The sequence below is a fragment of the Phycodurus eques genome, chromosome 8 (genome assembly GCF_024500275.1).
Source record: "Phycodurus eques isolate BA_2022a chromosome 8, UOR_Pequ_1.1, whole genome shotgun sequence".
Lineage (NCBI taxonomy): Eukaryota > Metazoa > Chordata > Actinopteri > Syngnathiformes > Syngnathidae > Phycodurus > Phycodurus eques.
The window spans coordinates 1,746,467-1,767,829 of record NC_084532.1 but is presented as its reverse complement, the minus strand read 5'-3'; the positions used below and the strand labels follow the sequence as shown (position 1 = coordinate 1,767,829).

The following is a 21,363-nucleotide window of genomic DNA, read 5'->3' as shown; positions in this document are numbered from 1 at the left end:
AACATATAAATATAAATGAAGTGGATTAATATCTTTATGTTGCAAGTCCTGTTCCAGCCATGTCTTCAGGTCATGTTAACCACCACTGCGGAGCAGACCTTTTATAAGGCCGAGTCGGGAGGAAGTGTGATAATGGGCTGTAGATTCTTCCCCTTGTCTCAGCATCCCTACGAGGACTTGACGGTGTCTTGGCACTGGACCTCGCAGGCTCGGTCTCGAGAAGTGTACCAGATGGAAAAAGGACAGGAGTTGAACTCCTCCCAGCATTCGGACTTCCGAGGTCGCACCAGGCTGCTCATCAAACAGATTGAAGATGGCTGGGCGAAGTTGCAGGTAACCAGGCTTCGTATTAATGACAAGGGAACCTACCAATGTAGGAACAACGAATGGAGCTGACTATAAGGATATTAAGTTATCAGTGACTGCACCGTTCAAAAAAGTGACCAAAGACATTGTTAAATCAGGAAAAGAGGGTGAGCTTGTGCTGACCTGTCAGTCTGAAGGCTACCCTAAATCTAAGGTCACCTGGGAAGACAATCACCGGCAAGAACTCAACGCCAGCACCACCGTTGTGGTGACGGAAGACGGCCTCTTCAGAGTCACCACTCAGATACGGGTGGCATCATCGCAGAAAAATAACTACACGTGTAGCTTTAACAGTAGCGGCTCTTCTAGGTCTTTTTTCATTCCAGAAGATACACAACAACAGAAAGAGAATCAACGCAAGGTAGCTGTATTTATTGCAGCAGTAGGCGCAATTATTAGACTTGCACTAATTGGCTTATCGATAGTGCTAATTCACCTACACAAAAAAGGCTTTGGAAAGAACATTGAGCCCGACTGGGCTTCAAGGACAAGACGAATATTCAAGTTACCAGAGTCAACCTCGAACTCGAGGGCGGAGCAAGTGTAAAAAGGAAGTGAGATTGGACCAATTTAAAAGGAAGGACTGTTAGGAGAGAGCAACAGTCACACCCAAGAGCAAGCATGACCGAACCCAAAGCTGATGAAAAAATTGAATGCGACAAACTGGCTAATCAAGGAGACAAGGAACCAGGAAGGATGGAAGAGGGAAACCTTTACACTCCTAACCCGCATTATGATACGCCTAAACCGCATTATGATACGCCTAACCCGCATTATGATACTCCTAAACCGCATTATGATACTCCCCAGCCAGGAACTGTGAAGGACCCCTTGTTACAACATCAAGAGGTAAGACAACCGGTTCATACTTATCGCAACTTGGGACAGGAGGTAGAACAAAAAGAAAATACATACGAGACACCGACCGTAAAAGAATCGGAAGAAACCAGGTATGAACAACCCACCCGAGATGAAGAATGGGATACATTCAGGCAAGAGGAACTAACTCGTTATAGCACACCACGAACATTTTGGCTCAGATATAGGAAGAAAATGAAAAGTATCGGGATCTTGGCAGGCGGCTGTATCATCATGTATGTCCTATTGATGTTAATGACGAACCTTAACACTAGGTATGAACTCAAGCAGAACAACCTTTTGGATTTGACTACTATCCGACACGGAACAACAAAAATAATTAATCAAACATGTTGGAAAGTTCGCCAAGTACCATCGGTGGAATATAGGAAACAGGATAATAGATCCGATTCAGGCGCAGGACAAGACATAATTGATAACTGTAACAGATCTCCCAGGAATGGTTCAGGACCCTTGGAGATACGGAGAGGAGGAACGGACCTAAGCGCATGGCTGAGGAACTGCACCGAATACCCAGCGTTGACCAAGAAGGTGTGTACCACGCATATAGTTCTACAGGCTCAATGGACTAATGAAATCTCAATTATCACGTTAACCGTGCTGTGCTTAGAACAGAGTGAGGAAAGGGAGGTTAGGAAAAATTGGCTCCAAATAGGTCACGCGGAACCAATGTGGTATACCAACGAACAGTGTGCAGGTCTGCCCGACGGCTCAGGAGGATACTGGATACCAAAGGCGGCCAACAAGGACATCGTTTCCATGGCGGCACCCCTTAATCATACTTGCACCACGGTGCGCCCAAGCTGGGAACCATGCTGGAGCTGTTTGACTTTCACCTGTGCAAACCAACCATCGATGGTAAACGACAGTCAAGTATCCTCAACCACTGAACCAACAAAGGTAACACCGAAGCCTGGTAGAAATAGTTTGGAAAGAAGAGTAATGGAAAAGCCTCCGAGGAAGCGACGCTCCACGGAAGATAGAGTTGAAGAATGTCAGCAGAAGTTGATGCAAGAAAAGCCCCCTCTACACCCCCGTCTATGGAATACTGGTAAGAAAACCAACAGTTCCTACCATTTCCATGTATTAACCTACAGGGGAATGTATCTCCAGGAAGATAATTTTGCACCGGAATTTGTAAGCCTGATTATCGGGTCTGTGGGTAATCTACAATACCAAGGAATTGAAGTATACTACGAACCCTGGCTGAATAACTCCTTAACATGGGTAAGACCAGTGCGTGCGTCCAGATGGATTGCTGAGAGGAAGAAATCATCATATAAGTTAGTACCGCGGATGACGCGATGGTATTATCAACGACTTCCTACCCCAACGGATTTACTCTCAGTGCCCGACGGTGATTTCCACAAACTGGATCAATGTGTAGCTCTGAGGGTAGTTGAGCAACTTCATGGAAAAGAATGGACAAAGGGCACCTCACCTAGATGTCCTTTGGAAGAAGAAATAGGAGCACTTTCTACCAAGTGGACTTATAATTGTACAAGCCTGAAAAAGAATGACACGGTCAAAGGGATTTTGCAAGCATGGAAAGAATACCACACGAGAGACGAAACTAAGACTTGGTGGGGTTTTAACCAGAAAGAGTTACAACAGTTCGTGATTCCGTGCTTAAACAAGACGCAAAATTATTGGGTTAAGTATCAGTATTTGGCAACAGTATACTCTAAGGAACAAGATCTGTGGCCTAATTATTCGAGACTAAGAGGTGGAGGAGTTGATCTTTATGCTAACCCTAGACCCTGGGTAATGACTTGTAATAAACTAAAAAATAATTGTACTATACAATTAGCAAGACAACCGTGTGACGGTGTACCAAGATTTAAGGAACACTGTAGGGATAAATATCCAGATAAAGATTACGCTACTATAGAGGGAGCGGTATGGATTAAGAATAGTCAGAATCAGTGGATACGACATGAGGCAAAAAACAGACAATATTGTACACAATGGCAGGAAGATTACGGTCTACTAAAAACAATTAACCAAGGCAACGCCCAAGGCTATATTCCATACAAACCTGACCCTGAAATACAGATTCTCGAGGGGCATGCGTTCCGAAAGAGCTTATGTGAAGGGAAGGAAATAACAGGTTTCGAATGGGTAGGCTTTAATAGAATTTATAACAACGGGACGTGTTACGAACCCTATGAACACTGGTTGTCATGCGGCCGTGGCGATAAACAACATGATTGTACATGGTATGAAAGAGTAGGAAAGGTTCTGGGGGAAAATATCAAAGAAGTCGGCATAGCCCTAGTCACAACTGCGGTAGAGATTGTGAGGGAAAGCATAGATATAGGTTCTTGGCTATTTGACCTGGCCAAAGACATAGGATGGTGGCTGCTATTGGGACTTGCAATAATTACGGTGGCTGCAATAACTGTAGCAATCATCAAAAGAGGACAACAAGCCAAACCCATGCCTGGGCAGTACAGAAAGAGGGGGACGCTTCCAAAAAGAAACGTCGTTGAAGAGGTCTACATGCAGCTGCGCAAGAAGGGGGCGGAGCCAAAGCGGAAGTGTCTGATGGCCAAGGATGAAGAAACCAAGGAGGGGGTGGAGCCTGTGTGTGTATAAAAGCTGGCACACGGCGCCGTCCTCCTCAGTTCCAACTTCGTGGTGGAAGAGTGAGCATCGAGCCATAGCGTGTTCTTCATCCAGCAATGACACTTATGATAGACCAGGCGCTTTGCAGAATGTGAGTAATGAACTGCAATATAGGATGATTTTAGTAACATGGATGATCTATTGCTGTACTGGACAATGGCATTTTAATCAAGTGACTCGAATCATCATTTGTGCCATAGCCATAGTTAAAGTTTTAGTTTTAAGATTTGTGTATTGTACCTATACCTTAGGACTCGGCATGTTCGTTGTGTATATGCATGGCCGAATAATAATAGATTATAAAACACACAAAGGCGTAATAGAGACATTTTTGTTAACAGGCTGGATAGTCTTGGACGTAACATCAATGAAAGCCTTTGAGATCATATACGGAGCGGTGGTGTTGGAGGGTATGCTGGCAATAGCCCTGGCCTTATATGTGATGAACCTAGTCATTAGCCTTCAGAAGAATAAAAGTAAGAAGATATGGATTTGGCGATTGGTTAAATTAATAATATGGGGAACCATTTGGGGTATCATTTCCATTCTTCTTTGGATGCGGTTAATTGATCAATTAGTTCTGATTACCTGGTTCTTCACATACTCAGCCTTCTTTACCCTCCCACCTCGAAACTCTGCTGCTCGGCCAGTGACATCCCCCTCACTGCGTCGCAGTTTGAGTATACGCTCGCTCAGTAGAGATCACACAATAACACGACCTCCGGGTCAGGTGATTTTTGTAAGGGACCAGGATGATGCCTAGGATCCCCTTCAAGTGATGAACTGTGTTGACTATGTGTATGTTTACAGAAAGTAATTACCCCGCGGTGTGTCCTTTGTGGGAATGACTCCCTTCGATCCGCGTGGGTCGTGGGCAGTTCCTTCCTGGGACACTGCTGCTTCCCTTCACCGCTTAGTTCAAAGAGGGAAGTCTGGATTGTACCTGATGGAATCTACCTAAAAAAGGACGGCCGTCCTCTAACCGAGGACGGCCGTTATCTGGGCAGAGTCTATCCATTGCTTCGTATGGCTTGGCGCCTAGCTAGCGGGGGCTACCGTTTCACATATCATATGAAGGGTGGCTCCTGCATAGCAGTTAGCCCCGAGACACGACCACCACCGGACCAGGGTTTGGCCACCACCACTGCCGCCGACCATCGTTCGGACCGGGTGTCTAGGCCTGAGGCCCCCGAGCCCAGTGCCGCCCGACGAGCGCCAGCGGTCGGCAGCATTACACCAACTGCACGTCCACCGTCTCCGGGGGAGGTCATAAATGTGGATAAGGAGGAGGAGGAAAGTGTATATGACAGCTGGACTCCTACCTCTCCTCCACCCACTACATCGGTGGTTTCTGAAGCGACATCTCCTTGTCCGACTACTCCCGGGACGCCTAGTGATGTGCTGGAAATGCTGATGGATGTGGTGGTGAACCCTGACTGTCTTGACCCAGAACCAGCGGTGGCAAGTGGCGTTCAGGAGTGGACGGCTATTGTCAACGCGTTCAGGGCTACCATGCGTCAAGGACCCAGTTCATAGTGGGGCTGGGTCTCAGCTCAAGGAGGGGGTGTCGGGTGGGCGGCCAGGCCACACACATAAGCAATGGTACAAAAAGGTTGTAATTGGCATATGTGGCTGGGTTAATGTGATTGAGCTTAGCCCCAGTTTCAATTCCTGGTTCAACCACCAGAGGTCGACAAACCAAATTAGATCGTAAGGAAAGAGTCGCCAGGTCAAGCATAAGTCTTCTTACGTATATCAATACTATTAAAACCCCTTGTCATAAGTAAACAAACACATACTGAGGTCAACTGCTTATATAATCAATTGCTTGATTTTATATCCTTGAGATAATTTTGATGATTCTCTGTGATGTTATAATTTAGATGTTCTTTTGGAAATCAGTGATAAAAAGTACATCAAGCCTAATAAGGCTGTTATATATTATTTTGATTTTTGTATTACTAATGTACAATGCGTTGGAACAGCTTTTATGCAAAGATTATAACCTGTGCAAGGTTGTCTCTCTCAGGCAATGGAGCACACGAATGCTCTACGAAGTAAGCACGGACCTGTTGAAATGCATGAGAGAATTGTATTCACATGAATGTATACATATTAACTGATAAACATGTATTGAGATTAAAGAGATTAATGAGAAGTGAAAGAGATTAATGATTAATGAGAAGTGATGAAGTGTATTGATTGTGTTCAAGACATGAAAAATGCTTGTCATTGAATGGATGTATTATGTGTGTAGTCAATAGTATTTACTGTGAACCTATTTTGGGTGAGCAAAAAGGGGAAATGGGTACTTTCCACTAGGATCATGTCAGGACACTGGATGAGTAATGGAGAGATAGGTGCTTTCCACTTAGGTCAAGTCAGGACACTGAATGAGTAAGGGAAAAATGGGTACTTTCCACTCAAGTCAAAAAGTTAGGACGCTGGAGGCGGGAGCAGAGGTTATAAAAATCCCTCACACGGACAAACGGGGCTCCTGACTCTCTCGAGATAGGGAGACACACGTTCGTTTTTCCCCTCGCAATGCTCAGGGACAAGCTGGCAGGAGGACTTCATTTTTGAATCTCCTCATTTAATTGGGTAAGACAAAAAAGTGTATTATAATAAGGTAACTAATAGAACCTCTATTGACATTGCGCGGAATGAGGGAAAAATGGCTAGTCAGCTGTTCAGGTGTTCTGATGTCCAAATTATCTTATTATTAATTGGCGTTACGGCTCCGTAGGACTTGATCACTCCTTAAAAGCTCACTCAAAAAGGTAAATACTTATTTTGTGATTTATTACTTTTGAACAACTTCTATTTCTTTCCATTTTTATTATTCTTATTATTGTTCATTATATATCGCAAACCCATACTGTCATATTATCAATCTAACCTTGTGTAATCACTGAAATAAATACCTTGCTTTAATTCTATTCTATCTTTGTCATTCTTATAAATGAGAATTGATCTCGACCTTAACACTCAACCTCTTATAAAGTGATTGAACTTCGACGAGACCCCTACCACCGGGTCCTATGACTATTTCTAAAAAAGAGTAACTCATCCAAAATCGCCTTCGGCTCGATACCAACACCAATCCGTACGGTCCTGACAAGGACTGTTAAATTTACTAGGTCTTTAACAAATGCCAACGATTTATAAGGGATGGAGCTGCCGTAAAAACGGAGTACTCATTTTAATTATCCTTTCACTCGGTGCGGTTACTCATCAAGGGGTGATTAGTGAGGGCAGACCGGATTGGCTCCGTAAAACTAAAGGCAGTGAGCACACCTAGGCGAATTCATCTCGACACCGGCTTAACAGCTCCTCGTCCCCTCGCGCTCACGGCGTTGGTGCCGGCCGGGGGAGGAAATAAGGGGGGAGCTCGACCCTTTAAACGGAGAGCCGGTCAGGACATTTCTCCCGATTAGTCCTGCGGGTAAGCGAAATCTGATAGATTACGCCACACAAAAACTATAACAGGAAGAGAACTAAAACTGTAGCGCCAAGCACGGCGAGTCAAACCCCCCCCCACAACTCAACTCCATTGACTCCTTTGTCCACAATTATACAGTTTTAAAGTTATGTAAATGATCTTTGTGAAATATATACGCATATATAAGCAACTGTTACATCTCATGTCCATCGTTAATCTAAAACAGCATCAACTCAGCGTCCCACTTCATACTGCCACGGGTTCTTCATTAAATAAGTTTGAAAAACTTCCAATAAAAGTATTTAGTTGTAATTTTATGCAACTACATTGTTACCAAAAATATAGTTTTGCTCGTTTGTTAAATAAAAACGTTTTATATTGAAATCTCTTTTTTTTCTCCTTATTACAAACCCCCCATGTATGCTGATATTAAGTTAAAGTTATGCTGCTGTTAAGTACAGCATTTATGAAAAGTTTACAAAAAAAATACATAAATAAATATGAAAAATATGAATGGATCGAGGTTTCCCTTGCCCGGACGAGGGTGGCAATCCCCGCACCCGTTGGTGGACACCAACGGTGAGGGACGCCGTCAAGATAAAGAAGGAGTTTTTTTCGGGCCTTTTTGGCCTGTGGGACTCCTGAGGCAGCTGATGGGTACTGGCTGGCCAAGCGGAATGCAGATTTGGTGAGGCCATTGAGAACGATTTCAAGGAAATTCTGGTCCACCATCCGGCGTCTCAGGAGGGGTAAGCAGTGCACCATCAACACTGTGTATAGTGGGGATGGGGCGCTGCTGACCTCGACTCGTGTAAGTCGGTGGGGAGAATACTTCGAAGGCCTCCTCAATTCCACCGACACGCCTTCCCATGAGGAAGCAGAGTCTGGGGTCTCTGAGGCGGGCTCTCCTATCTCTGGGGTTGAGGTTACCGAGGTGGTTAAAAAACTCCTTGGTGGAAAGGCACCAGGGGTGGATTAGATTCCCCCAGAGTTCCTAAAGGCTCTGGATGTTGTGGGGCTGTCCTGGTTGACACGCCTCTGCAAGATCGCATGGACAGTGCCTCTGGATTGGCTTTGTATCAGTCCGTTGTGGTGAAGAAGGAGCTAAGCCGAAAGGCTAAGCTCTCGATTTACCGGTCGATCTACGTTCCTACCCTCACCTATGGTCACGAGCTGTGGGTCTTGATCGAAAGAATAAGATCCCGGATACAAGCGGTCGAAATGAGTTTCCTCCGCAGGGTGTCCGGGCTCTCCCTTAGAGATAGGGTGAGAAGCTCGGTCATCCGGGAGGATCTCAAGAGTAGAGCCGCTGCTCGTCCACATCGAGAGGAGCCAGATGAGGTGGCTGGGGCATCTGATTCGGATGCCTCCCGGACACCTCCCTGGAGATGTGTTCTGGGCACGTCCCACCGGGAGGAGACCCCGGGGACGACCCAGGACATGCTGGAGAGACTACGTCTTTCGGCTGACCTGGAAACGCCTCGGGATCCCCCGGAAGAGCTGGATGAAGTGTCTGGGGAGAGGGAAGTCTGGGCGTCCCTGCTAAAGCTACTGCCCCCGCGACACCACCTCAGATAAGCAGTAGAAAATGGATGGATGGACGAATGGATGAGGATTTGTGGCGGACATGCACGCCGCAGCTCTAAGGCGTCACAGAGACTCGCAACCACATGGGAACCCCTAATCCTCTACACTGCCCTGCTGTGAGACGGCAACTAGGACAGGGCCTGGTGCACGTCAAGTGGACCTTAACCTAATAAGCAGCATCCTGTCAAATCTTGATTCCTGTCTTCAAAAGACCCCTTCCCAGACCAAATGGTTGGGGAAGACTATGTGGGTAATATCCACCAATGCGTATGAGGCTCCACCCACTGGCATTGAGAGGAACTGGAAACGCCAGAACTTGTGGATGTGCCTCTGATGTTTGTTAACAGAAGAAGTCTGTTTTTATATCTTGCAAACTCTGTAGATATATTCCAAATGTATGCCTTGGTGTCTGTGTCCCCATTCTCACTTTGACAGGTCCTACGCATGATGTTGTTCAAGCTGTTCATGATTTGAAATCAAACAGTACAAAATGTTGCATTGAACAATAAGCAACCGATCTGCCACGACCAAAGTTTAAACAATGATCCTATGCGTGCGAGTACAAAGTTGGGAGTGCTTCAGATTAATATTTTAAAATCCATTTCCTCAAATTTGTAGACAAGTTTCAGGCTGATAGGTGTGGTCTTCTCCAAGTCGGCATGCCCTCTTCCTACGCCCCACCCCTGGGGTATTTAACTCTAAACTCACACCTTTCTCAGGGAGTTGAGTTCAGGCTTGTCTTGTTTTTCCTCTCTTCGTACCTTGCGGGTAGCTCGCCAGCCGGGCTGGCCGCCGGCCACCCCTCCCCCGTTTCCCCTTTTGTGCGGGCACACGGCTTGGCAAACGCGAGCAGAGACATGCCTTCGGACATGGCTTCCTAAACGTGGGCGTCCGCTAAGCGATCAGAGCCGCTACTACGAAGGTACCGAGTCCGCTCCCAGCCAAGCAGGATAGCTCTGAAATTCCCAGCGAGCCACGAAAGAGGGAGGAAGAGAGACGTCCAGTTCTCCCAAGAAAGCATGACGACCAGCCATTTTTCTTCTCCCGCCTCTCTTGCCCTTTGTTTTTATTTTTCTACATCTTTTTCATCGGCAACCAAATCTGTCACGTTGCTTCCGGAGCAGCTTCCAAAGAGAGACCACCCCCAAAGACCATCTGATCTGCATTCGTGAGTCGACACTGCAACTTTGCCTTCACTCGCTCTGACTCAGCGCATTGAGCACTCACACGCTATTTAGTTTAGCCCAGCGACAACACACATGATGTCCTCTTTTCCATTTTTGTATGCCTCATTTTCTTTCTTTCGTTTACCCTTAGTGTTATTTTCTTGTTGTAGTTGCGTTTCATTAAATATATCATAAAATTCCACTTGTGGTCGTATTTTGTGTGTGTTCTGAATTTAAGTAAACCTCTGTAATCTAGGACTCAAAATGTCGTAGAATGTAGCAACCTCCAGATTCTGAGACTGATTTAAAAAGGTTTGTCATAATTTTTCCTAAAGTTAATCTTTAAAAACTTGACGTGGTGCCCTTTGAGACATTAGTTTGATTTTAACAATCAAATCGAATTTTACGATAAACCGGAAGTAACGCAAACGTCGCTCCTGGTTTATTACTTTATCCTAAATTAACAATTCTTATTTCACACATAATCGCTACAACATGAATGTTTACATTATGTCTTAAACTTATATAAAATAAATGACCTGTTTAGTCAGCAACTGCTTGTTGCAGACAAACTTCATATTCACAGTAAAATATTTTGTAGCTATAACTCGAGTCACTGTTAATTATTACGATATACAAAGCTCTAGTCTGCCAATTATGTAACAGTACACACATCATGCATGGTGCACTGCTCCCAATGGAAAAGCTAGTGTAGAGCCATGGAATTGTTTGATTATTTATTTATTCATTTATTTCGGCGATTGCATTTGTTTAATTACATTTTTTTAATTTATTATAAGATATTCGGTAAGTGTTCGTTTAACTTTAACCCCCACCACCACAAAACCCCTGGCCAGCCGCCGGATACCCACCACTTCAAATAGAGTCCTTTTCCTGTGAAAAACACTGAATAGGGTTTTCCATTGACTGCTAGCATAAGCTGGTGATACCTAATACAATTTATTGTATTTAGACATGCAATGTGTTTAAGTGTTTTTGTTGTCATCGTTTATTTTTACAGTAAACTGCAACTAGGGTGTCAATAAACACCTTAAAGCACACTCAGGGAGGGCAGAAGAACATGCTTCACACGCATGCTACAAGCAACGAGGGTGCGTTCAGGTTGCGTTTACAACGCAGGAACTTGCATACACAACGCGCGCCTGGCACATTAATCGTTTTTCTTCAATTATAACATTGTGAGAAGCCAGAATCGAAAGGACAAATACATTTCGATTAATCGCCCAGCGGTATCCAAGAGGGGCTCAGAGTCAAGCCGTTGCTCCTCAACATCAACAGGAGCCAGATGAGGTGGCTCAGGCTTCTGGTTAGGATGCCCTCTAAGCGCCTCCCTTGGTAAGGTGTTCCGGGCACGTGCCACCGGGAAGAGGCCCCGGAGACTACCCAGGACATGCTTGGAGAGACTACATCTCTCGGCTGGCCTGGGAATGCCTTGGCCTCCCCCAGGAAGAGCTGGACCAAGTGGCTGGGGAGAGGGAAGTCTTAGCTTCCCTGCTTAAACTGCTGCCCCCGCAACCCGACCTCGGATAAGCGGAAGAGGATGGATGGATGAAATGGAATTGGATCATTAGTGAATAACCACAGAAAGTATTCAATGACAGTTTTGCTTGGTTCATTGATAGAATTAATATGCTCCACGTCACAGGGACCTAGTACACCTGAAGAGGCCAGTGGAACAAAATTAATTTTAAGGGTGAATAATAAAGGCTTTATCTACCTGCAGTGCATTGACCAGCTTGGCATCTTTGCTTGCCTCTCCCACTAGAACAATCCTTGTCTCCACTTTAGGAAGTCTATCTGTAAGTGAGAGAGTGAGAGTTAGAGAGTGAGAGTTAGAGAGAGAGAGAGAGAGAGAGAGAGAGAGAGAGAGAGAGAGAGAGAGAGAGAGAGAGAGAGAGAGAGTGTGACAGGACCATATAGAGCATGTGTCAAACTTGTGGCCCGCGGGCCAAATGTGTAAAGCAGTGGTTTTATAAGCGACTTGAAAAACGTCTACAAATGATCCCAAAATTTCGAGGAAGCGAACAATTTATTCAGATAGAAGGCTTTTTCAACAAAGATTGGAGAACTAATATATATATATTTATGCTGCTGTGTTCATGGGTTTCTTTATTCATGCAGGCGATATTATTATGCAATATTATATATATATATATATATATATATATATATATATATATATAAATATTCATGCAATATTCACTATTCACACATTTTTCATTAGCAGGTGGTATTCCCTTTGCACTTTATACCAGGCTTTTTATATTTCTAAAATGTTAACTCTGTCACCAATGTTCTGAGTAGTGCAAAATTGTCACGCGTAACAAAAAAACTTTTTAAGAAGTTAGTCATAACTTGGGTTTGGAATCATCTCAACAGTCTGGAGCGTGTTCAGCTTCAGGTTGTGTCGGCTGCACCACAGCTCCAGCCGCTCCTCTTCCTGTCGATATGCAGACTCGTCACCGTATTTGATGAGGCCGATGACTGTGGTGTCATCTGCAAACTTCAGGAGTTTAACAGCCGGGTGGGTTGAGGTGCAGTTGTTCGTGTAGAGAGAGAAGAGCAGCGGAGAGAGGACACAACCTTGGGGCGCCCCTGTGCTGATGCTGTGTGGGGATGAGGTGGCCTCCCCCAGCCTCACCTGCTGTGTCCTGCCCGTCAGAAAGCTGTGAATCCACTGGCAGATGGCAGGCGAGACACTGCCCTAGAGAAACTTGGAGGAGAGGAGTTGGGGGATGATGATGTTGAACGCAGAGCTGAAGTCCACAAACAGGATCCTCGGGTATGTCCCCACGCCGTCGAGGTGTTCTAGGATGAAGTGCAGTCCCATGTTGACTGCATCATCCGCAGACCTGTTTGCTCGTTAGGGAAAATGCAGGGGGTCCAGTAGGGGTACCTATGACGCTCTTGAGGTGGTACAGCACGAGGCGTTCTAAGGACTTCATGACCACAGATGTCAAGGCGACAGGCCTGTAGTCATTTAGACCCGGGATTGCAGGTTTCTTGGGGACTGGGATGATGGTGGAGCGTTTGAAACAGGATGGTACTTCGCACGGTTCCAGAGAACTATTGAAGATCTGTGTGAAGACTGGAGCGAGCTGGTCCACGCAGACTTTGAGGCAGGATGGGGACACAAGGTCTGGGCTTTGGTAATCTTTTGTTGTTTGAAGATGCGTCTCACATCCTGTTCATGGATAGTCAACGCAGAAGTCAGAGGTTTGATTGTGGTCGTTGGTGCGGCTGTAGGGTGTGAAAGTGTCCTTTTCAAATCTGCAGTAGAAGCTGTTTAAGCCGTCAGCTAGTCTACTATTGTTCTCACCTTGGGGGGATCGTCGCTTGTAATTGGTTAGCGATTGTAATGCATGCCAGACTGATTTAGAGTCGTTAGCGTTAAACTGTTTTTCCAACTTTGCTGCATAGTTTCTCTTTGCAATGTTAATTTCTTTAGTCAGCTGGTTTCTAGTGCGATTATACATGGCCCTGTCCCCGCTTTGATATGCGTCCTCCTTAGCCTGGCGAAGTTACTTAAGTTTGGCAGTGAACTTGTTGTTATTGAATGTGCATTGAATTGTTACACACACCTCTTCACAGAAACTGACATAGGATGCGACAGTGTCCTTTCTATTCATCCAGGCTGCCAGCTGAATTTTTAAAAGACACTCTAGTCTGTGCAGTCTAAACAGCTTTGAAGTTCTATCTTTGCTTCATTGGTCCACTTTCTTCACTGTTTTCACTGTAGGCTCTCTCTGTTTTTTTTCAATTTCATTTACTTGTTCAGCGAGCGTTAGCAGTGCGGCGTTCGTGTTAGTTTGAGCGGGATATACACACCGGCGAGAATGAAAGATGCAAACTCGCGAGAAGAGTAGAATGGCTTACAGTTAAAAAACAGCATATCCCGCCGCCTTTTGTTTTCCCCGATATCTCCATGACGCGGTCTTCCGGGTGAAGATGGAAGCCGGAAACGTTGTCTCACAGTATCACAAACACTCACCTTGTGCCTCATCGGTGGGTAAGGAAAGGAATAGTTTTCTCGCATTTGGTTCCATCCATTAAAAAAAATAAATAAATAAAAAATAAATCACCGGTGTCATTTGAAGTTACTATTCATGCCAAAATACTGAGTTCCGGTGCATACCTTTCAAAATAAAACGATACATGCTTAAAACAGGAAGTAAAGTTCAAACTCGCACATATAAACCATTTGACAGAATAAAACGGTCCGAAATAACTATTTTAACTGCTGGGTTTAACTTTTCGCTGAAACATTAATGAATTAATGTTAAGTCAATTGGGTTAGTTCCACACACATTGCCTTTTAGTTCATAGATTTGATATTGATATTTTTGTAGGCCATCAATTAGGACTGAACCAGCTGATATTCATTTGCGCTGACAAGGGGCTGTTTTGCTGTTTGATTATTGATAGATTTTAGGTGTTGTCTTGGCTTTCCATGCCTTTTTGCACCTCCCTTTCTTCATGTGTTCAATACTTTTCCCTGTGTCGTTTCACATTATTACACACAACTTAATTTCTGATCTTTTTTTGTTTTACTTTCTTTGTATGTATGGATTACTTAGGTTGTTCCAAACATCTGGTGAAAGCTTCATGTCAATAGCGCCTTTGGAAATATATTTAGTGAGAAAAATGGTTACGTGTTAAATACTTATTTCAGCCGCTGTATAACTTGAGTCACTGTCAATCTTTATGACATCCAAAGCTACGGTATGCAAACTACTTAATGGTCCAGTGTTATCACTGGAAAAGTTAGGCCAGGCAGGAAGACGGGCTTTTGTTGAATTTGGAGCAGAAGTCTACAGAAAAGACTACAATATACCTACTTTGAACGGCATATCACCACAGAGCAGCGCAAAAAGAGTGACACCAAGCATATCTTGCACTCACTTTTAAACAATGAATAGGGTATGAGCATTATTTTGAGGCGCAAAACAATCTTCCAGCTTTTTTTTTTTTTTTTTTTTTTTTACTGCTGCAGTTTTGACAGTTTCAATTCATCCTTAGTTTGAAAACAGACCTCTGTAATAGCCTGCAAAGAGAACACCTGGCCACCTGCTTAAAAATATCGAGTAATGGACATGAAGCTGTGGATTTCAATTTAGAGAAGGCCTTGGAATTTTTTAGGAAGTGTGTCAACTCTGCAAGATTCAACAGATGTTACTCCTTTTGACTTAGGTTACGTACCTTATTTCATATTTTTATTGAAATTTCTTTCATGTTAATTGGTAAGTGCTTGATATTACAATTTACATTTATTGGTATTTATTAATTTAAGTCAGCAATTGTATTTTTATCTGAATGTTTTACTTTATTATGTCATTTGCTAACTGTCTGTTTAAAACTTGGTCACATTGCAGTGAATGTGGCCCACGACTTAGAATGAGTTTGACACCCGTGCCGTGTACCATAAAAAGAAAAAGATAAAATTGTCATCCACTTCAGACTTACCTTCGACATCGTCACATACAAAGTCCTTGGTAGTTTCGTCGATCCTTGAATCATATACGGATGAATCCACCAGAAGACTCCTAGCTGTCCCAAAAGTCACTATGCTGTTGTCAGCCATGCTAAGAGGCTGTTGGGCCACCAATCTGACCAACCTATGAGGGAATAGTCAGAGTGAGACAGAATGAAGCTGATGGGCAGCAACAAGGAAAAAACATACACTGGAAAAACCTTGACTTGACTTGCTTAGTAACATAATGCTCCAGTCCAACAATACAAACTTTGTTAAATGCAAAACCTCTCTGAATGAAGCCAAATTTCCATTTAGTTTTTGTTGTTGTTTATAACTATCCTACAAACTCTACATACATTGTCTTGTCAAGCATTACAATACAATACACCGTTAGCGCCACAGACTAGATACGCGATTTGTATTGTACTTTGTAAAACGTCTTCAAACGAGCACAATTACTCCCCTAGACCTGATATTATGATTAAAAAAACACCTCTTATTCAATACAGAATATAATTGAGATATTTCCAACACACGTTTTGCCAGGTTAATTCGTCAAACGACCCTCGCATTCAGAACGTTGCTTCGTACAACACAAATAAAATACTGACAATATTGACCGGACTTACCGCTTATTTTTTAGACTAGAAATCCGGGCCAAAGTGACGATTCTTTTCAAACAACAACGCAAAACTGACTGTTTAACCAAATAAAATAAATAAATAAGTACACGAGCTAACTGAGCTGTCGCGCAAACAGCTCTACACAACAATCAAGATCGAGCTCGTTTTGTTTCCGGAACATCTCTCCTTTATAAATTGAGTCTTCTGTCAATCCTTTTAAACATCGTTTAATAATCCTCGTCGACTTGCAGTTCCTTAGTTTGAACTACTGCATAAATAAGTGACGAACTATATTGTGTTCCAGTTCAAAATGTACGGAAAACATTGGTGCTAGGCGCCGATTGGACAAGAATGGCGAGGAAGTCAAGTTTCCGCCTAGTAAGGATTTTGATTGGTTAGTTAATTCAAATCACGACGCGCAATCCGTTTTAGGGTTACGTTACGTGACCCAACGCGGAAACCAGGTTAGCGGAACATGGTGTCCATAGATATGAACACGAGACACTCCAGCAAAATAGCAGCTCAGCTACCCAACGTGCCTACGTGGCGGCCATGTTGGGGAGGTCGACGGTGGACATTCAAATTAAGTTGTAACGAGTGCTGTTACGGCCGGCACGACTGGTTAAGCACATCTGCCTCACAGTTCTGGTGACCGGGGTTCAAATCCCAATGTGAGTGAGAATGGTTGTTTGTTTCTATGTGCCCTGCGTTTGGCTGGCGACCGGTTCAGGGTGTACCCCGCCTCCCGCCCGAAGATAGCTGGGATAGGCTCCAGCAGCCGGCGATCCAAGTGAGGATAAGCAGTAAAGAAAATGGATCGATGGCTAGTGTTGTTACGTATGCGAACATTTCGTTCAGAAAACGAATCTTTTTAGTGAACGAACTGAACCGAATCAGTTTATGAAATGATTCGTTCTTTTAGCTTGGAACAGTTGAAGCGTTCTTTTACTCACTTTTGAATCTTCGGCGAATGACCAATGAGCAGCCAGCGTGCAGTCGGGGCGGGACTTCATGAAACGTACTGCCATGTGATTTGCGATTCGCCAGCGTTGTCACTCACGTCGGCGCATGACCAATGAGCAGGCAGCGTCAGGCAGCGCCGTGCAGGCGGGGAAGGGTCTTAAATGAACAGGGTGATTCGTTCAGTGAACCGGTGTACTGAGGAACTGAAGAGTGATTCGTTCGGTGAACTGATGTACTGGTGTATTGAGGAACTGAAGAGTGATTCGTTTAGGGGAGGGACTTAAAGTGAACTAAGTGATTCGTTCAGTGAACTGGTCTACAGAAAGTCCTCGAGTTACTACGTACTCGATCTACGACGTTTCGACTTAACGACGCCCGTGCCTCGTCCGCCATTTTGTCCCCAGCACCATAGTGTTTCTGTTTAGCTAGTGCATGGTGTTTGTGCACCGGGAGTACCTTTGCCTTTTTCGCCCTCCTTTTTTCACGTTTTTTTTTTCACACTCTCAGCAATAATGGTAGGTACAGCATCTTATTAGTTTATTTTAATGTATTTTAGTTTCTTTATACTAAGTATTTCGATGTAAATTTTGACTTTAACGGTGAAATCCAACTTACGCAGAAATTCGGGTTACATCGCCAGCATAGGAACTGAGCTCGTTCGTAAATCGAGGACTTCCTGTACAGAGTAACTGAAGAACTGAAGAGTGATTCGTTCTTTGAACTTATCGTTCGCGATCTGTTAGACACGAGTGATTAGTTCGTTGAACTTCTTCGTTTGTGATCAGCTAAGGAGCGTTGTACTAGTATGACGAGTGATTCGTTTGCACAAGGAATGACATACTATGCAGTGAACGTACTCATAAGTGATTTTAACCCCAAGTCCTGACGTCCTCGCGGGGATAGCTTTCACTAGCAGCTTCAAGCTAACGGCTAATTTTTGAGTCAGTCAAGCACACATATTTAAAATAAATGTAAATTAATAATAAATGTATACAGTATACATAGACATATAATTCCCTCTGTCTCTAATGTGATTATTGAAGCTTTTTATTTCACAATAATAATAACACATTAAACTTATATAGCACTTCTCAAGACACTCAGACGCTTTCCACTAATCAGATGACAATAACAGTAAGGTGAGTGAGCAGGAAGCCCGGCTGGCGGGGGCTGATGTCAGCGACGTTCCACCGCTGTGGAATGCAGAAAAGTCACGCCGGCTGGCGAGAGCCTCGCTGGACGTCAGGGGATGCGGAAGGATACTAGATAGCTGAACCCGCTGCACGCATGTTCATGACTCACAACCGAAGCCGGGTGTTCTAGAGCTTGCTGAGAGAGAGCTATGTAGGTGATAATTTAGTCGAAGGTTTTTTTTTGTTTTTTCCTTTAAATAATCTTCCTGTCTTTCCTCGTTTACAATTGTAGTGGACACGCCATGAAAAGATGTAACTTCACATACAGACGCTAAGTGAATCACCAGCCATAATAATCAGAAGCAAGACACAGACATTTGCTTTGGCATGCCGATGCTAAGTGAATTACCAGCACCCGGAGTTTCAAAGCGGAGACCAAAGATACCGAATTCGCACTAGAACGCTAAATTAATTAACTACCACCACCAGCCAGCCCGGAGGATTTCACCAACAAAGGCGTCTCCACCCTGCTGGGGACCATGCCACTTGGCCAGTAAAGCTGGGAGTTTGAACAGGGCAACAGCGACACCCACAGACGACGGAATGGCACTACAGACGCAGGTTCATGAAACACAGTCTGTACCAGATTTGGCTGGGAGTAAATATTTTAATAACTTTTCATGAACGTTACTGGCTGTATTTCTGCAAACTTCACTGTCTGATGTCGAATCTGTTGACAACTGAACCAGATGAAATGTTTCAGTCCATACCACACAAATGCCACATTGAAAATAGTAGTGGTCTCAACAATCATATAACATTTGAAACATTCGTTACAGGTATTAAAGAGGATGGGTGTGGGACAATGCAAAGCGGAAAAAATTGTCTCGTTATCTTAAATCCAATAATTAATATTTTATTACACTGGTTTTAAACCATGAAATAATCCCAAAATGGGAATTTAACACTCAGAGGCAGTCAAACGCCAGAACTTGTGGATGTGCCTCTGATGTTTGTTAACAGAAGAAGTCTGTTTTTATATCTTGCACACTCTGTAGATATATTCCAAATGTATGCCTTGGCGTCTGTGTCCCCATTCTCACTTTGACAGGTCCTACGCATGATTTTGACCCTTTGGTCCTGAAGGTGGTGGGAAAGGAAGGTGGCGGGGTGGCGGTAAACCACCCCTATGCTCTCTGAGGCAGCTTTTGTCTCACCCGACCAATTTGCAGACAACTGGCCCAGGCAGGACACATACCTCACCACGAGATGAAGAGGACACATGGGACCATCCCCGGCTGTAGCGCATCCTGGATGTGCTCCGAGGTACCCTGTTTGGGGGCGTGAGCTCACCCCGAGGGAACGGAAGCGAGCACAACGCGCCCGTTCCGAACGTCATGCGAGCCGAGACACCCGGGCTCCTGCTGTCCTGCCTGGGAACTTTTTTTGGGCTCCTTTTTCTTTTTTCTTCTTCCTTTCCCCCAAATCCACCTGTTCCCGGTGCGGACCGGGGCGGCCGAACACTCAGAAGCTTGGCCCGCCTGCCTCAAACGTGTTAGAGACATGTAAATCCAACATTGTGGTATATGAAAAGTACAGATTATTGCATAATCTGGAAGAGCTGGAAGAGCTCCTTCCCTCAGGTAGGCACTACCGATCAATGCAAACTAGAACTAGTAAACATTCCAACAGCTTCTTCCCTCTTGCGATCAACTTCTTAAACACCTAACCTATAATTCCATTACAACAAGCTGGCAATTTTTTGACTTGAGTTCATTGTCACATTTCTGTGGGGCCAATTATGTATTACTCGTGCACTCACTGTAGTCTCGCCATGTTGCACAATTTGCATATACTGGCCACTCATGCCAGAGTAGCATCTGCTCCATTTGCAGACTGATTGAGGAGTATCTGTAACATTTGCACAACCAACATTGTCCCAGATTATCGCACTACTCGTCACTTTAAACCGAATACACTCCTTGAAGTCTCAGCGCCCTTTGCACAATGGTCATTGCACCGGATTATTGCAATATTAGTCATTCGAACTGCTCTAAGTGCTAGAGGACTCTGCATCTTTTTGCACAATTGTTTTTTGTCAATGTCTTTATGTCTCCAAAGTATTCTGTAAATTGACTGTCTGTTGTACAAGAGCGGCTCCAACTACCGGAGACAAATTCCTTGTGTGTTTTGGACATACTTGGCAAATAAAGATGATTCAGATTTGCAGTTTGTATCGCTTAAAAATGCTTCCCAGCGCCTCAGCTGTACACTTTTTTTATTGTGACTCATAACTTCAAAAAGGATGCTTTCCCAGTAAAATATCTTGCTATTTAGAGTATAACTCTCCCCTTTATACTAGTTACAGGCATTGGTTTCAATCCCAAAGCTTTGGTTGGAGTTTTACACACGTTTGCAGTTTTTATTGCTTAAAAATGCTTCCCAGCGCCTGCTGTGCACTTTTTTGATTTTGACTAATAACTTCACAAAGGATGCTTTCCAAGTAAATTCTCTTGCTTTTTAGAGTAAAACTCTCCCCTTTATACTTGTTACAGGCAGTGGTTTGAATCCCAAAGCTTTGGTTGGAGTGTTTCACACATTTGCAGTTTTTATCGCTTAAAAATGCTTCCCAGCGCCTGCTGTACACTTTATTTATTTTCACTCATAACTTCACAAAGGATGCTTTCCCAGTAAAGTCTCTTGCTTTTTCGAGTAGAACTTTCCCCTTTATACTAGTTACAGGCAGTGGTTTGAATCCCAAAGCTTTGGTTGGAGTTTTACACACATTTGCTGTTTTTATTGCTTAAAAATGCCTCCCAGCGCCTGCTGTACACTTTTTTTTAATTTTGACTCATAACTTCACAAAGGATGCTATCCCAGTAAAGTCTATTTCTTTTTAAAGTAGAACTCTCCCCTTTATACTAGTTACAGGCAGTGGTTTGAATCCCAAAGCTTTGGTTGGAGTTTTACACACATTTGCAGTTTTTATCGCGTAAAAATGCTTCACACCGTCTGCTGTACATTTTTTTTAATTTTCACTCATAACTTCACAAAGGATGCTTTCCCAGTAAAGTCTCTTGCT

General features: G+C 43.9%; 1 protein-coding gene and 1 pseudogene across 5 annotated transcripts in view; one reads left to right on the top strand and one right to left on the bottom strand.

Moving 5' to 3' along the window:
• ect2 (epithelial cell transforming 2) overlaps positions 1–16,506 on the bottom strand; it is a 237,404-nt gene extending 220,898 nt beyond the window's left edge. For all 5 annotated transcript variants that reach the window (XM_061684632.1, XM_061684633.1, XM_061684635.1 and 2 more), the window contains exons 1-3: positions 16,192–16,506; positions 15,553–15,704; positions 11,807–11,886 (exon numbers count right to left, since the gene is read on the bottom strand). In XM_061684632.1, the coding sequence (XP_061540616.1) occupies positions 11,807–11,886; positions 15,553–15,670 (198 nt within the window). In that variant the 5' untranslated portion in view covers positions 15,671–15,704; positions 16,192–16,506. The remainder of the gene's footprint in view (positions 1–11,806; positions 11,887–15,552; positions 15,705–16,191) is intronic.
• On the top strand, positions 16–913 carry LOC133405985 (programmed cell death 1 ligand 1-like; annotated as a pseudogene).
• Positions 16,507–21,363: the final 4,857 nt, after the last annotated feature.